The sequence below is a fragment of the Neoarius graeffei genome, chromosome 7 (assembly GCF_027579695.1).
Source record: "Neoarius graeffei isolate fNeoGra1 chromosome 7, fNeoGra1.pri, whole genome shotgun sequence".
In the NCBI taxonomy this organism is placed as follows: domain Eukaryota; kingdom Metazoa; phylum Chordata; class Actinopteri; order Siluriformes; family Ariidae; genus Neoarius; species Neoarius graeffei.
In genome coordinates, this window is record NC_083575.1 from 33,112,352 (window position 1) to 33,130,609 (window position 18,258).

Sequence of the window (18,258 nt, forward strand, 5' to 3'; positions counted from 1 at the left end):
AGAGAATCCTGTCATCAAATCTACACACAAGATTCCAGTAGCCATGCAAGACAAGGTCAAAGCAGAATTGTAAAGAATAGTGAGCATCCTCACTCCAGTCTCAGAACCTACAGAATGAATATCAGCAATGGTCGCTGCCCACAAAAATAATTCAGATGGCATAAGACCCCAGAGATCTCAACAAAGCCCATAAATGCCAGCATAATCCAATATGTAATGTAGAAGAGATTGCCACTAAAATGCAGAACCCAACAGTCTTCTCAGTTCTTGATACTAAGAGCTCCTTTTGACAAATATAACTGGATCACAATTGATCCATGCTAACAACATTCAGCACACCCTTTGGAAGTTTCAAATTTCTTAGAATGCCATTTTGAATTAATTCAGCCAGTGAGGTATTCCAGCATGCAGTCCCTGACAACATCCACAGATTACAGTGCTTCCTAGGTACGATCAACTACCTTGGAAAATTCATTCCAAATTTCAGTTATTTCAAATTTCAGCAATTACATCTATGGGAAACAAGTCCACATTGAAACAGTTCCCCAACCACTGGTCACAATACTGCAAGCCCATACACACTGTGCCAGTGTTGCTGCAACTTATGATGCTGATACTCTAAAAATATAATTTTACAATAGCCTAATTTGTCACATGCTCTCAGAAAAACACAGAGCAACATAGTGATAAGGGAGCAGACTTCTAGTTCATGTCAGTCAAACACATCTCTTCATCAAGGCTCAACAAACTAAGGGAACACACATCTTCAGACCCAACATTCCAACACCTAAGCTAAATGATTATCCAGGGTTGGTCAAAACATCAGACAAAACTCTCAGCTAAGCTCTGTCAATACTTCCCCCACAGAGATGAACTCAGCATAGAAGACAGGGTCATGATGAGAGGTACAATTGTGTTCTGGCCCAACATGAACAGAGACATCGAATGGGTGACAACCTCATGATCTGTCTGCAACAGTATGAAGCTTCATAATCAGGAAGCGCCATTCTGACTGCACATTACTCCAGACCTGCCCTGGTCAAATGTCACAACAGATATCTTTGAATGGAATGGTCAACATCATCTTATCCTAATCAACTTTTATTCAGGTTCAAGTTCAAGGTATTCTGTTTTGAAAAAGAGCTACTTTGTAATATAACATCTACAGCAGTCATCACAAAGCTCAAAAAACATTTCTTAGTGCATGGAAGTCCACACAAAGTCATTTCAGACAACTGTTGGATTTTAATTATGAATTTCAGAGACATCAGTCCTTAATCTCTCACAAAATACTATGGTATTGTTTGTCAGGAAATCTTAGGGCCTTGGAAACCAAAGTTTATGTAAATGCAAAGGACCCTGAAAAAACAAAGGACTAAGCAATCTGCCAGTCAGTGGTTGGCAATCAAACAAATGCCCCTTTTGTGTTTGTCTGTACACACCCATTTATCTGTCTGTAGGAAGATTGGAGAGGCACAGAATCCAAAGTGTTTGAAGTCCAGTGTGATGTTTCCCCAGTCTGTAATGATTTGGGGTGCTATGTCATCTGCTGAGGGGTGGCACTGTGGTGTAGTGGTTAGCACTGTCGTCTCACAGCAAGAAGGTCCTGGGTTCGAGCCCAGTGGCCAGCGAGGGCCTTCCTGTGTGGAGTTTGCATGCTCTCCCCATGTCCGCGTGGGTTTCCTCCGGGTGCTCTGGTTTCCCCCACAGTCCAAAGGCATGCAGGTTAGGCTAATTGGTGACTCTAAATTGACCGTAGGTGTGAGTGTGAATGGTTGTCTGTGTCTATGTGTTAGCCCTGCGATGACCTGGCGACTTGTCCAGGGTGTACCCTGCCTCTCGCCCATAGTCAGCTGGGATAGGCTCCAGCTTGCCTGCGACCCTGTAGGACAGGATAAGTGGCTACAGATAATAGATGGATGGATGGATAGATGGATGGATGTCATCTGCTGGTGTTGGTCCACTGTTTTATCAAGTCCAATGTCAATGCAATCATCCACCAGGAAATTTTAGAGCACTTCATGCTTCTATCTCCTGACAAGCTTTATGTAGATGCTGATTTCCTTTTCCAGTAGGACTTAGCAGTTGCCCACAGTGCCAAAACTACTACCAAATGGTTTGCTGGCTATGATATTACTGTGCTTGACTGGCCATCCAACTCGCCTGACTTGAAGCCCACAGAGAATTGCTGGGGTATTATCAAATGGAAGATGAGAAACACTCAACCCAAAAATACAGATGAGCTGAAGGCCATTATCAAAGCAATATTGGCTTCAATAACACCTCAGCAGTGCAACAGGCCACAGACACTGATGTAGTAATTCATGGTAAAGGAGCCCAAATCAAGTATTGAGTGTATAAATTAACATACATTTCAGAATTTGGACTTTTCTTTCTTGTAAATCCTTTTTTGATTGATCTTAGGAAATATTATAATTGGGGATACTAGATATCTGATTTTCATGAGCTATAAGCCATAATCATTAAAACCAAAACAAAAAAAGCTTAAAATATTTCACTTTGTGTAATCTCATCTCATCTCATTATCTCTAGCCGCTTTATCCTTCTACAGGGTCGCAGGCAAGCTGGAGCCTATCCCAGCTGACTATGGGCAAAAGGCGGGGTACACCCTGGACAAGTCGCCAGGTCATCACAGGGCTGACACATAGACACAGACAACCATTCACACTCACATTCACACCTACGGTCAATTTAGAGCCACCAGTTAACCTAACCTGCATGTCTTTGGACTGTGGGGGAAACCGGAGCACCCGGAGGAAACCCACGCGGACACGGGGAGAACATGCAAACTCCACACAGAAAGGCCCTCGCCGGCCCCGGGGCTCGAACCCAGGACCTTCTTGCTGTGAGGCAACAGCGCTAACCACTACACCACCGTGCCGCCACTTTGTGTAATGAATATAGAATATATGAAAGTTTACCTTTTTTAATTAATTTACAAAAAAATTTTTTCACGATATTCTAATTGTTTGAGATACACTAATATATATGAGGTTAGATGTTTCTTGTCTCAGGTAGGCTCTGAAAAGCTGGTTCATGCTTTTATATCTAGTAGACTAGATTACTTTAATGCACTTTTTGCTGGACTGACAAAACAGGTGTTAAATAAACTCCAGCTCACCCAGAATGCTGCAGCCAGAATATTACCTGAAACAAAATGATTCAAACACATCAGTCCTATCTTAACGTCTCTTCATTGGCTCCCAGTTAAACAAATAATTGATTTAAAAATATTTATTGCTTTTAAATCTATGGTTGGCTTAGCTCCTTCCGACATTGCTGATATGCTCACTGAATACACATGTCAGATCCCTTAGATAAGCATTTCTTAACCACTGGGCCATGACCCATTAGTGAGCTGTGAAATGCCATCTAGTGAGCTGCGAATTTTTTTTCAAGTTGAAGCTAATTTTTAGTAGGGTACAATTGCTGAGTTGTATCCAACGTCACATCCGCCTCATTAGATATGCAAGACAGGAAGTGGTGGTCAGCTGAGCTCACTGTTTACAAAGTATTACTATCATGGTGGTGCCTTAGTAGTCATTAAAATGCCCTATGCTTGTGTTGTTTTGGGCTGCTTGAATCGAACAAACTGTGAAACTGATAAAAGTTTCTTCCAGGTTCCCCGTGAAGTGATAAGAACAGGTGAAAGAGCAAAAGCTTTTACCAAAAGATGACGAGAAAGGTGGCTCTTGAACCTTTCACTGTGATAGAGGGGAGCCATGTTGAAGAATGCTTGAATTTGCAGTGATCACTTCATGAAAGGTTTGTAAATTCCTCTGATTTATTTTACTTGGATTTGCAAATTGCTTTTCTTGCCATTTTCTCTTCTTTCGTGATGTTTTGAAGTTCAGAAAGTGCTTAAGTCCTCATGTTGACAGTAACGGCATTGAAAACACAAGCTCAGAACAGCCTTCAAACATGGCTGCTCTGGACTACAACACCCAAGAGTCAGAGCACCCTCTGTCACCTGATTACTAATTGCACCTGTCTCTCATTCCTCAGCAATCACCTCACCTACTTAAGCCCAGCTCTCACACACTCATGTCACGAAGTATTGTTTAGTGTTTCCGTGCCTAACTTTACTGAGCCATTTACTTTCTGCCTGACTTCCTGTGTTTAGACTACTATCTACATTCAGTCTTCAACCTTGCTCTATTGTTTTCTCTGCATTATCCTGTTTGCCTATCGACCGGCCACTGCCTGTTACTCTGATTACGATTCTTGCTCTTTGTTTTGGCTCAGTCTGCAGTTTGCTTCTCCCCGCTCTCCCCTGCACCTGCATCCGTAAGTGCCTGCACCCTGACAGAATACTTTGCCACCAATGGATGCAGCAGAGGAGGCAAAGCAGACTGCACTCAATGCTCAGGGGCACTTATTAGGTGAACATCAGCAGATGCTTAGCGTCCTCAACACTAGGATGGCGCAGCTCACTGCTGTTATGTCAGAGGCCCCCATCTTCTGCGTTCAGCTCATTTTACTACTGGAGAAGTTCTCAGGTGAAGCATCAAACTGTAAGGGATTTCTTCTTCAATGCTCCCTATATTTCTCCTCACTCACCGGAATCTCCAACAAACAGAAGATCACTAAATTTCTCATGTTACACACAGGCAAGGCTCTACAGTGGGCTAGTGTGATATGGGAGCACGGCAGTGAACACACTCCTATGATCATTTCTTGGATCTGTTTAAGCGAGTGTTTGATCACAAACCCAAAGGAATAGAGGTTGGAGAGAGTCTCTTGTCCATCAAGCAGGAAATAGAAGAGTCACAGAGTATGCCCTGGACTTACGTACATTGGCTGCTGGTAGTGGTTGGAATGAGCCTACACTAAAAGCCACTTTTTGCCAAGGGTTACGTCCAGAGGTGCTGAATGAATTGGCCTATCGTGATGAACATCTATCCCTCGACTCACTCCTTGATTTGACCATATGTCTGGACCACCTCATCACAAATAGACCCTCTCTGCAACCTACCACTAATCTGTCTCCTGCCACTAGCATGCCCACTTTTATGGAGGTTTCTCATGCTCAGCTAAAACAATCAGAGAGAGAGAGAGAAGATGGCAAGAGGGTCTGTGCTTCTACTGTGGTGAGTCCAGCCATCTCATTGCTAAATGTCTTGTCTGTCCACCTCGGGGTGCTCTGGCTCAGTTAATAGTCCACTCAACCCAGTGAATTCCATATTTAGTTGTAAAGCACAACCCTTCAAATTACCTGTACTCTTGAAGCTGCCAGACTTGACCCATATCCTCTCTGCATTTATAGACTCGGGGCAGAGGGGAACTTCATTGACTGTTCAATCGTCCAGAGATTCAGCCTCCCCACAGACACCTTGCAAAGCCTGCTTAACATAAGGACCATTGACAGGTCCCATTGGGAATGGACTAATCTCTACTCATACAACCCCTCTACAGATTCAGGTGGGAGCTCACCATTCTGAACTCATTTCTCTATTTTTTTTTATATAGATAGGACAATGTAGAGAGACAGGAAATGAGCGGGAGAGAGAGACAGGGAGGAATCGGGAAATGACCTCAGGTCAGGATCGAACACGGGTCCCCGGATTTATGGTAAGGTGTCTTAGCCATCTGAGCCATGACACCCCCTGAACTCATTTCTCTATTCTTCACCCAAACTGCTCATCATGACATCATCCTAGATTACCCCTGGCTTCAACTCCATGTCCTGTTAATCTCTTGGCAAAAATAAAGACATTCTTCAATGGTCACCAGCATGTTTTCAAAACTGTCTTCTTCATCCTAAACTAACCATCTCATCCACCTCCATGGAGAGTCCACAGCCCGATTCTCTAGACAATGTTCCTGCATGCTATCTGGACTTGAAAGAAGTATTCAGCAGAGGTATGGCATGTTACCTGCCTCCTCAATGTCCCTATGACTGTGCAACTGACCTTCTTCCAGGCACTACTCCTCCATGCAATCATATCTATCTATTGTCCCTAACTGAACAATCAGCTATGGAGGAATACAACCCCGATTCCAAAAAAGTTGGGACAAAGTACAAATTGTAAATAAAAACGGAATGCAATGATGTGGAAGTTTCAAAATTCCATATTTTATTCAGAATAGAACATAGATGACATATCAAATGTTTAAACTGAGAAAATGTATCATTTAAAGAGAAAAATTAGGTGATTTTAAATTTCATGACAACAATACATCTAAAAAAAGTTGGGACAAGGCCATGTTTACCACTGTGAGACATCCCCTTTTCTCTTTACAACAGTCTGTAAACGTCTGGAGACTGAGGAAACAAGTTGCTCAAGTTTAGGGATAGGAATGTTAACCCATTCTTGTCTAATGTAGGATTCTAGTCGCTCAACTGTCTTAGGTCTTTTTTTGTCGTATCTTCCATTTTATGATGCGCCAAATGTTTTCTATGGGTCAAAGATCTGGACTGCAGGCTGGAGAGTTCAGTACCCAGACCCTTCTTCTACGCAGCCATGATGCTGTAGTTGATGCAGTATGTGGTTTGGCATTGTCATGTTGGAAAACACAAGGTCTTCCCTGAAAGAGACATTGTCTGGATGGGAGCATATGTTGCTCTAGAACCTGGATATACCTTTCAGCATTGATGGTGTCTTTCCAGATGTGTAAGCTGCCCATGCCACATGCACTAATGCAACCCCATACCATCAGAGATGCAGGCTTCTGAACTGAGCGCTGATAACAACTTGGGTCGTCCTCCTCCTCTTTAGTCCGAATGACACGGCGTCCCTGATTTCCATAAAGAACTTCAAATTTTGATTCGTCTGACCACAGAACAGTTTTCCACTTTGCCACAGTCCATTTTAAATGAGCCTTGGCCCAGAGAAGATGTCTGCGCTTCTGGATCATGTTTAGATATGGCTTCTTCTTTGAACTATAGGAGTTTTAGCTGGCAATGGCGGATGGCACGGTGAATTGTGTTCACAGATAATGTTCTCTGGAAATATTCCTGAGCCCATTTTGTGATTTCCAATACAGAAGCATGCCTGTATGTGATGCAGTGCCGTCTAAGCGCCCGAAGATCACGGGCACCCAGTATGGTTTTTCGGCCTTGACCCTTACGCACAGAGATTCTTCCAGATTCTCTGAATCTTTTGATGATATTATGCACTGTAGATGATGATATGTTCAAACTCTTTGCAATTTTACACTGTCGAACTCCTTTTTGATATTGCTCCACTATTTGTCGGTGCAGAATTAGTTGGATTGGTGATCCTCTTCCCATATTTACTTCTGAGGGTCACTGCCACTCCAAGATGGTCTTTTTATACCCAGTCATGTTAATGATCTATTACCAATTGACCTAATGAGTTGCAATTTGGTCCTCCAGCTGTTCCTTTTTTGTACCTTTAACTTTTCCAGCCTCTTATTGTCCCTGTCCCAACTTTTTTGAGATGTGTTGCTGTCATGAAATTTCAAATGAGCCAATATTTGGCATGAAATTTCAAAATATCTCACTTTTGACATTTGATATGTTGTCTATGTTCTATTGTGAATACAATATCAGTTTTTGAGATTTGTAAATTATTGCATTCTGTTTTTATTTACAATTTGTTCTTTGTCCCAACTTTTTTGGAATCAGGGTTGTATATGCAAGAAGCCTTGAACCAAGGGTACATCAGACCATCCACGTCACCAGCTTCAGCAGGCTTCTTCTTTCTCAAAAAGAAGGGAGGAGGTCTTTGGCCATGTATAGACTATCGGGGTCTGAACCAAATCACTGTAAGGTACCCCTACCCACTTCCACTAGTGTCCTCTGCCTTGGAACAACTACATTCTGCCAGAATCTTTTCTAAATTGGACCTACACAGCACCTATAACTTGGTCAGAATTTGAGAAGGGGATGAGTGGAAGATGGCCTTTTGCACCACCGCCAGCCATTTTGAATACCTAGTAATGCCTTATGGCCTTTCTTTAGCACCAAGCATCTTCCAGTTCCTGATCAATGATGTCTTCAGGAATATGCTGGGGAAATTTGTGACAGCTTACACTGACAACATATTAATCTACTCTTCAGATGAAGACAGTCTCCACAATCATGTCAGGTCTGTACTCTCCTGCTTACTTGAAAACAATCTCTATGTCAAGGCAGAGAAATGCGAATTTCATGTCTGCCAGATCTCATTCCTTGGGTACATTATCAGTTCTGAAGGGGTAAACATGGACCAGTCTAAGATCTCCACAGTCACATCTTGGCCCACTCCTACATCTGTGAAAGAGTTGCAACATTTCCTGGGCTTTGTGAATTTCTACTGGTGCTTCATTTGGGGTTTCAGCATCATTGCTGCAACTCTAACCTCGTTGTTAAAGAATGGGCTACGTCACCACCAGTGGAACCCAGCAGCTGAAGAAGCCTTCAGCCAGCTCAAGGCAGCCTTCATCTCTGCTCCCATGCTACAACATTCAGACTCTACTAAACTATTTGTGGTGGAGGTAGATGCATCTGAAACAAGAGTAGGAGGGGGCATAGGTGAATTGCAATGATTCAGGGAGAGGCCCAAGTGGCACCCAGTAGCTTTCTTTTCAAAGAATCTTACACCCACTGCAAAGAACTATGACACTGGCAATTGAGAACTCTTGGCTATCAAGCTGGCCCTGGAGGAGTGGAGACATTGGCTGGAGGGTGGTGCACACCCATTTATGATACTAACAGATCACAAGAACTTAAAATACCTAAAGACTGCCAAACAACTCAACCCATGACAAGCCAGGTGGGCCCTGTTTTTCACTCACTTTCCATTCACAATATCATATCGTCCTGGCAACAGAAATACCAAGTGGATGCATTCTCTTGAATCCACAACTTTTCACCCCACACCCCTGAACCAACTCCCATCTTATCACCAGAATGTTTTGCACAAGCCATCACCTGGGACTTAGACAAGGAGATCAAATAGTCACAACCCCCGACTCCTCCCAAGAACTGCCCATCTGGACTTCTGCATGTCCCACCCGACCTCAGAGGAAGACTCATCACCTGGGCACATGCATCCCCTGCCACTGGTCATCCCAGCAGTCACCACACATGTCAACTGATAAGAAACAAATACTGGTGGGAAAACATGATTTCAGATATCAATCACTTTGTGTCCTCATGCTCAGCCTGCGCCCAAACCAAAGTACCATGTGCTCCACCTGCCGAGAAATTACAGTATGTCCTCTTTTGGTACCTCAGAGACCCTGGTCACACATTGCCATAGACTTCATCACAGACCTATGACCATCCCAAGGTAACACAGTCATTGTGTTAATAATAGACAGATTCTCTAAAGCAATCAGACTTACTCCATTATCAGGACTACCCAATGCATTCCAAACTGCCCAACTAATCTTTAACCATGTCTTCTGTTATTTTGGTATCCCCAAGGACATAGTGAGTGACTAGGGTCCCCAATTTGTTTCCAGACTATAGTTCAGTTTCATGGAAAGACTAGGAGTTTCAGTAAGCCTCACATCTGGTTACCACCCTCAATCCAACGGCCAGGTAGAGTGCACCAATCAGGAGATGGGATGCTTTCTGTGCATCTTTTGCATGCAAAAGCAGGGAGATTGGGCACAGTTCCTCCCATGGGCCAAGTATGCACAAAATTCATTCAAACATTCCACCACACAGTTGACACCATTCCAGTGCATACTCAACTATCAACCCCCCTGTTCCCATGGGATGACACACCCACCCAGGTACCAGCAATTGACTCCTGGTTCAAGCATAGCCAGCAGATATGGGAAGAAGTACACCAAAGGCTAGAACTAGTAAATGCAAAGTATAAACAATATGCAGACAAACACAGAAGTAAAAATCTGGAATACTTTCCAGGAGATCGGATCTAAGGGATCCGATCCCACAAGGGATCTAAGGGAGCCCAACTCATGCAAAAAACTGCAAGCTCAGTACATCGGCCCATACAACGTTCTATGCAAAATCAATGAAGTATCCTACAAACTAGAGCTCCCACCTCACAACAGAACGGCACCAAATTTCCATGTTTCCTGCCTGAAACCAGCCATTCAAGGTCCCCTAGACATGAACACACCCACTCAAGAGCCCCCCTCCCCAGAAATTGAAGGTGAATCCATCTATTAGATCAGCTAAACAAGATCCTGAACTCCCGGTGCAGACAAGGTCAGCTGGAGTACCTGGTAGACTGGGAAGGCTATGGTCCAGAGGAGCGAAGTTGGATGAGCTCCAGGGACATTGTGGATCCACTCTTGATACAGGAGTTCCACAGTCAGCATCCTAACTGCACCTAGAGGGAGAGGGCAACCAAGAAAGGAGCTCCTCGGGGGGGGTTCTCTCAGTAATGGTGTTAAAAACACAAGCTCAGAACAGCCTCCAAACATAGCTGCTCTGGACTACAACACCCAAGAGTCACAGTGCCCTCTGTCACCTGATTACTAATTGCACCTGTCATTCATTCCTCAGCAATCACCTCACCTACTTAACCCCTGCCCATTACTCTGAGTATGATTCCTGCTCTTCGTTTTGGCTCAGTCTGCAGTCTGCTTCTCCCCGCTCTCCCCTGCACCCTGACACATGTGTTTTGATTACTGTTTGATTATGGTCACTATAATACATAATATGCATAATACCCAGGTCTTTAAAGGGGTTTCTGTGGAACTTTGTGAATGATTTACCTGGAAGATAAGAGCAGGAAGGATTGAGAATTGAGTGGCTGTGGTTTGTTTACACCTGATACTAAAACTTGTAACATCCTAGCAACCATCACAAAGACACATACAAAGAGCCCAGAAGTTCCTACTTACCCAGGCATAAATTATACAGGATTTTATCTTGTAGGCTCCTGATCCCTAGATCTTTAACCTAGCCACATATAAAAATGTATATGCCTCCATGCTCTTACAGGTTTTATCTGTTTGTCTGTTGTAGGTGTAATTAATGATTTTGTTTATTTAGGATTGGATAAGTGATCAATCTTTAATAATTACATGAAATCAGTCTCATTAAATTTGAAGGTTAATAATTAAAATGAATAAATCCTATTGAATCATTTAATTTGACTCATTTGAATTGAATCATACCATAGAATCAGTCTCATTTGAATTGTTTGAAGTGAATCACTCAGGTGAATCATTTAGTGAATCATTTAGTGAATCATACCATTAATCCTGGTACTTAACAATAAATTACCAAACAGCTAAAATGATATCTTCCAAATTATTATTGATCACTTACCATATTACATAAATTGTCTACACCTTTGAATTCTTCGGGAGATTGGGCAACTTCAAAATATCGAAACAGCAGATGAATACACACAGCTTTGATAATAAATTAATTTATTATACAAAGATCAAAAATGGATAATCAGTTGGAATATATACAATGAGGTGTGTGTGTGTATATGAATATGTGTGTGTGTGTGAAAGAGAGGGGGATGTGAAGTTTGGAATGTTGTTCGTGACAAGAAGATCCAGGCTGTGTAGAATGTTATCTGATGTGTTGGTATGTATATCAGGCCTGGTCAGGCCTGCTGGGCACGTGTTTTCTAAGTAACAAAAGAATTCCACACTCATAACATTATCAAACCCCCTGAAATCTTAAGGTCAAAATGTATAATAAGAATGAAATTGAGGATTTTAGTAAGGAATGAGAGAGAGAGAGCGAGAGAGAGACATGCACAAACTTATGGATTAACCAATTTTAAATCAACAAACAAATGATAGAGAACCAAAATTCAGTGTATACACTTCATTTAACTTCATATAACTTCACATTAAGTGAATAACTAATTCCTAAGACTTAAACTTCTGCCCAATGCCTGTTCTTACTGCAAAAGTCTCATCTTCTGTAGAAAGCAGAGTCTCTGTAGAAATGGCAGGCTGGGGAGGTTGTGTGGAAGCGCTTCGGTGGAAGAGAGAGAGAGCGGTTGCTCTGAAGTTTTCTTTGCAGATCTTCGTAGCTCGTGAGAAGAAAGTTCTGATCAGACAGGGTTAGGATGGTCCAGCCGCTCCCAACACCAATAAACTGCCTATTTGGTTGCAGTCTAGTACGTACTGAAAAAATAACTGAAAAACCGGTTTATAACTCACTTGAGTTAAAGTGCGCGTGTTTCCGGAGTCCACCGTGATCAAGGGTGGACAGAAGGAGGGAAACGCTCTAAAACGTGTTTCTTGCAAGAAAGATTCATGGTTTCGGACGGTCCGATGGTGAGCGTCCCTCTATGGTCTGTTCTCCGCTGAGTTCAGACACCAGAGACGAAGAAAATGGAGTTTCCAAGTCTCTTATGTGAACCTGAAGAATGTGATGTACGTGATCCCGCCCAGGCGTGACGTACGACTCCAAGCCAACACGGAAGTTGGCTGGGAGTTATAGTTCTTAGACACAAGATGTTGCATGATACCTACATTTCCCCTTTTGGTCTCAGGGGTATGATGGAGTCATAGCACTGAGAGCACCATACCGTATCATCGCCGTGTCCATAGTCCTTGAGGTAAACTTGTTCTGCACAGTTCATGGTGTCCTGTGAAGACTGTGTAAACTTGTGAGTTCCAGTGAGACAGTTGGAGGTAGAGGCATTTGAGCATACAATCACCATAGGCACTTGGGCATATAATCACCATAGGCACTTGGGCATATAATCACTATCTAACTAGATTAGGGTTACCTCAACATTTAAACAGTGAACACTACATATATTTCATTTCAGTGAACACTACATATATACTTCATTTCCTACTCAAAGAAAATAATAAAACAGGAAAAGAGAGGAAGTGGAGTAGAGAAAAGAAGTGTTAGTGTTTAGGGTGTTAAACCTAATCTTCTGGCAAGGTAAAGGCAGCAGGTGGTTTGGCCAGAAAGCGTGTGCTACTATGGCCAAAACTGTCAGGGACGCAGACCCCTTTATCCAGCTTGGTGTATAGTGTCGCTATTCGTTTGTGTAGCATGCATACGATGCCAGCGGAAAACACCCAGCCACTGAGAATAAGTCCCAAAACAATCAGACGTATGGTAAATTCTAGGTCAGGTGACTCTCTGACCTGGTTTTGGGAGACTATGGTCGAAACTCCATTCTGTCCTAAACTAAATTTCACCGTTTTGGTCCCTTCAACCAGCAGTTGCTGTTGGAGGGTGTTACTGATCTCAAGATCATAACCTTCGAAGGCATCTATCATCTCAATCTCCAAATCGTACTGGTCAGTACTAAGATGGTGTAGGGTGATGTCACCTATGTGAATGGTGGCTCCCTGTGGTACACTAAGGAACACCGTTTGGTTTGGGATTTTCATTCTTGTGGCTGTGTTGTGCTGGTTGTATGACATCAAGATTTCAGTTTTTGGAGTGTTAACATCCCACCGACTACCAGCTCTCTCTACTCTAGTTTTCATTTCCTCGTCCTTTGCGGACATTTGACCTACACACTTTTGTTTGGGCGCTTTTGCCCTCAGACCGTACAGGTGATCCGTAGTGTCTCTAAGAAATGGGTTGCTTGGGCGGACCCAGTGGATGTCTTTAGTGGAGGTGCACATCTCTAGGTTGGGAATAAAGTAGACAGAGGGGTTGTCGTCATGGTATACTACCATGGGTGGTGTCTGTATGTGTATGCGAACATTGTTTTTCCAGAAACCCACGTTGAGGACAGACTTGAGTCTATATATGTTGTTTCTCTCAATGATGGGTAGATTTAGTATGAAACCTATCTCGAAATCTTGTGGACTCACAAAAATGGGGATAGCACTGCCGAGACTATATGCCAGGTGTATTTGGAGGAATGCACGTTAGTAGTAGTGGTGGATTGTAGTATATTCTCCACCAAGCTAAGGGGTGTAAGATACGATGGGACCTTGCCACTACTCAGGGAACTGATTGAGTCACCTACTTCTCTAAGCAGGTCTTGCATTAAATCCCTTACTACTCTGACATATTTGATCTCGTTCTTGATTATTTCAGCCAATTTGTCTACAGTCTGCATAGTGTTATAGATTAGATCAGTATGCATGTTAACGGTTAATATAGTTCCCTGCAGGGATTTGCTTAAGCCCTGCAGCTCTTCTTGTTGGATAAGCAGTTTCTCTCGGATCTCTGGCATTTCCTTTTGCAGAATGCTAACTTCTTTTTTCAACGTATTCAAACTGACTGTGTTGGCTGCAGAGAGACCAATAGAAAACAAGGATCCAATGGCAGATGCACCGATAATTAAACCCCCAAGGAACCTTTTCTGATGTGTGTTACTGCTCAGCTCTTCCTCGGTGACTATGAACTTTTGTAACTGTTCTAGCATATGGGTAGTGGTGCGTCTAGCATATACGACTATATTAGATATCTCGCCATTTGGTCCGTTATCGTCGATCGAAGGTATCAGTGACTTGAGGTGTTTGCGGTATACGGCCCATGGGTCTAGCCGGGCATATACCCGTTGAGTGTGGATGCGACAGTTTGTAAGAAGGAGCCCAGAAGCCTCCTGCAGGACGATGCCAGCTGGGGGGCCAGGCTCCACCACCTCACTTGACTGACTCAGTTGTAGGGTGAGGAGGATGCACAGGATTCCGAGGAAGTCCATTCTGTAACATACATAAGGGTTTTTTAATTTTTTTATTTTATTTTATTGGGTTGATAAATGTGATCGGGAGTGTTAGTGTATGCTTAAAGATAAGTGATGCATACAAGCTAAGTAGACAGGATGGGCCTAGCTATCCTTCACCCCCTTTTGGAGTGAGGACTGTTCAAAAAGTTTGCCTCGATTATTATGGACCCATCGATATGAGAGCGTTTGATTAGGTCGGGGTGTCCTAATGTGATACATGACGGGGAACGGTTTTCCCATGATCGAAAGGTCTCAACCAGGATGGTAGGAACTTCTCTGAGATTCGGGCATAGTAGGCTTTGTGTCCTACACTCGAATCGAGATTCTTTTGGGCACCTGTAAAGGTTGACTGTAGGTGGCGTCGTAGGTCGGCGACATGTTGATGTGCGGTGTATGCAGTTGCGATGCTCATGTCCTCGGGTCTGTATAGGAGATGCAGTGAGAGAACCATTTCTCGCCCAGTCATCATTTCAAAATGTGTGACTCCAGTGGTGCGATGAGGGGTGGACCTGATGGCCCTTAGCACCAAGGGAAGCTTCACATCCCAAATTTTACCATGGGGGGTGACATACTTCCGCAGCATGCTCACAATTGTTTGAATGGCTCGTTCAACTTGACCAGAGGATTGAGGGTGGTACGCGATATGGAATTTCGCCTCAACGCCTAACATGTTCCACAGCGCAGCCATTACACCAGCAGTGAAATGGGTGTCTGTGTCTGAGTCGATGGATAGAGGGAGGTTTTTCAAAGAATTGTGGCCACTAAGGGGAATCGCGATGTCGGGTGTTTCGACACCGGACTCGGTGTGCAAAGACATGAACTGAAGTTCATCAGAAATTTGATCTTGCGTGGCACTTGGTTGATCAGTGTTCGCACTAATCTCATTGCAACGAGTTTGTGCATGTTTTGTGGGATCCAACGACTGTGGGATTTTGATTTGTGTAAAGCTGACTAAGTTTATATTGCAGGGCTTGGTTGGGATTGGGTCGCCTTGTGAGAGCCGTGTGTCAGAGATGGTGGTGAAGACTGTAGCACATGCGAGAGGTGTGTTTTGTGTGTTTGCCTTCACCACCGGGGGGGCCCTACATCCTGACCCTCGCCTGCTGTTTCAGAGGGATCTCCTCCCCCTTTCACGAGATCTACCCATGGTTCCTGGCCTAGTCATGCCAGTCGATAGCTTTTGTCATTTTTCTCGGGCTCTTTGGTTTTATCGGTTGAGGAATTTGACTGTTGTTGTAACAGTTTCCTAAATTCAGCCAAGCAGGCCTTCAAAGAGTCCAGTTCTGAGTGGGACTCATCAGGTTGGTCCGAGTCACTGTGTTGTTCATTTCTACCTCTATTGTTTACTGTTTTTGTTTTTACTTCTGTAAAGCACATTGAACTGCCATTGTGTATGAAATGTGCTATATAAATAAACTTGCCTTGCCTCTACGTTTAGTGTTACTTTTGGAACACTCCTGCCATCTCTGGCCAGAGCGGGGATGACCGTCTTGCGGCCAACCGTTTTGTTCTTTATGACCCTGTTTACATGATGGGTGGTTGCCATAGTCACTATGACCTTGCCATCGGTCTCTCCTGGCCTTACCTTGCCGATTCTCCCACTCACCTTGGTGATGGTTCGACAAGGATCGGGCTGGACCGGGAGTTTTCCAGGTGGGTCCCCCTTTCAGTGCTTCACCTCCTTCTAAGGTTAGCGGGGGCTTGTCCTCACCCTGGAGGCTAAGGACTCTGGGATCATCATCATTTCCGTTTATGGGTTTGACGATGGTCTCCCAGGTCATTTGGGCTAGCTGCCTAGTTTCCTTCATCGAGTAGCAATTTTGCCGACACATCAGCGTGACTTGAGTCTGCACGCTTGGGTGGAGGTTATGTAAGAAAAGGGATTTGAAGCCCCTATCTTCTTCTAAACCTGGTGCATTGCTACCCTGAAAGTAGGCAGTACGTAGCCATCTATAATACTCGTGAGGTGCCTCAGTCTGTTTCTGTTTGATTTGTATTGCACACAACGTTGCGGAGGTTTCATCTGTGTACGGCGCATATTCTTCCCTTATGTAATTGCGAAGTTTCGAATAACTATCGCGAACGTTTGGTGGTAGTGTCTCGAAAAAGGCACAGACGCTGCTACTGGAGGTCTTCCAGACCAGTTTAAGCTTCTCTCGCGTTGTGGCTCTCGGTAGGTCCATCAGGCATCGGTCAATTTCTCGTAAATAATCATTTACATTGGTTCTTTTATTATCGGGATCGAATCGCTCAATATCTTTGGCAAGTAGGTCAATTTGCCGTATGCGGAGGGCTTGGTGCGCATCTTTACGTGACCCCCTTCGCTTTCCTGAGTGCTCACTATCTGAGCTACTCTGGAATTGCTCCCGTTCCGCACGAGAGTCATAGTCTGATTCACCCGAAGGCGGATCAGGGAAGCTGTAGCGCACTGACCTAGGTGTGCTATGGGCCTGGGCTCGGGATGAGCGCAGGGCGACTCCACCCTGGCTAGATGATGACGGAGTTGTGTAGCGAGTTGATGGAGGTTGGTGGGGCGCCTGGTGCTCGACCGGGTAATCCTCGGTGTCCAGTTCAGACGCCTCTTCCCGCTCTAAACTTTGATGCATGGTTGGGGGTCTCTTGTGCCCCTCACACCCTTCTTTGGGGTTCTGCTCCTTGGCAGCCCTTCCAGCGCATTTCTCGGCTTTCTCTAGCCTTTCGGCGCACTCATCGAGGGAGTCTTTCAAGAGGCTATGCTCCCTAGATAAAGCATTGACCTCGGCTGTCAGCTCGGCGTTGCTGGTGGTCAGCCTGTCAACTTCTCTGTGGAGGGATCTGAGCTCTTGATAAGCATCTTGGAAGTGTAACAAGAATAGTTTACCTAGTGCATCTTGGACACTGATTGTTGTTCTCTTTGGATCTCTCATTTGTGTTATTGAGTTGATTATGCTAGCTTGGCACTCATGCCTACTCATGCCCCTAATGGTTGCCCTATCGGGGTCAGAGCAGTGAATGAGGTCTGCGATGACCTCAAAAAGGGACACATCTTGCTCGTTGTCTTCAGTCTCTGAGACACGAGGGGATGCCATTTTATTTAGATTGGGTATTGGTTAATTAACCAATCAATGAGTCAATTATTAATTAATTATTATTAATTAACAAGGTTTATTTGTTTGGAGATGTTCTCTTATCCTAAGTTATCAATAGGTTGTTAGAATTTGTGATATGGTTACCACACTCCTGTTTTAACACACTTGGGGATATACCTTAGCAGTTGCTGAATCTGCTGTAACAATACTCAAGAAGTCGACAAACCAATCGCCTCACACGGGGCACCAATTATGTAGGTGTAATTAATGATTGTGTATTTAGGATTGGATAAGTGATCAATCTTTAATAATTACATGAAATCAGTCTCATTAAATTTGAAGGTTAATAATTAAAATGAATCAATCCTATTGAATCATTTAATTTGACTCATTTGAATTGAATCATACCATAGAATCAATCTCATTTGAATTGTTTGAAGTGAATCACTCAGGTGAATCATTTAGTGAATCATACCATTAATCCTGGTACTTAACAATAAATTACCAAACAGCTAAAATGGTATCTTCCAAATTATTATTGATCACTTACCATATTACATAAATTGTCTACACCTTTGAATTCTTCGGGAGATTGGGCAACTTCAAAATATCGAAAC

General features: G+C 43.6%; 1 protein-coding gene across 1 annotated transcript in view; it reads right to left on the reverse strand.

The window, feature by feature from the left end:
* The window catches only part of LOC132888840 (uncharacterized), a 31,459-nt gene extending 13,818 nt beyond the window's left edge, over nt 1–17,641 (reverse strand). Inside the window, exon 1 of the mRNA XM_060924934.1 lies at nt 17,056–17,641. Coding sequence (XP_060780917.1) covers nt 17,056–17,641 — 586 coding nt within the window. The remainder of the gene's footprint in view (nt 1–17,055) is intronic.
* Nucleotides 17,642–18,258: the final 617 nt, after the last annotated feature.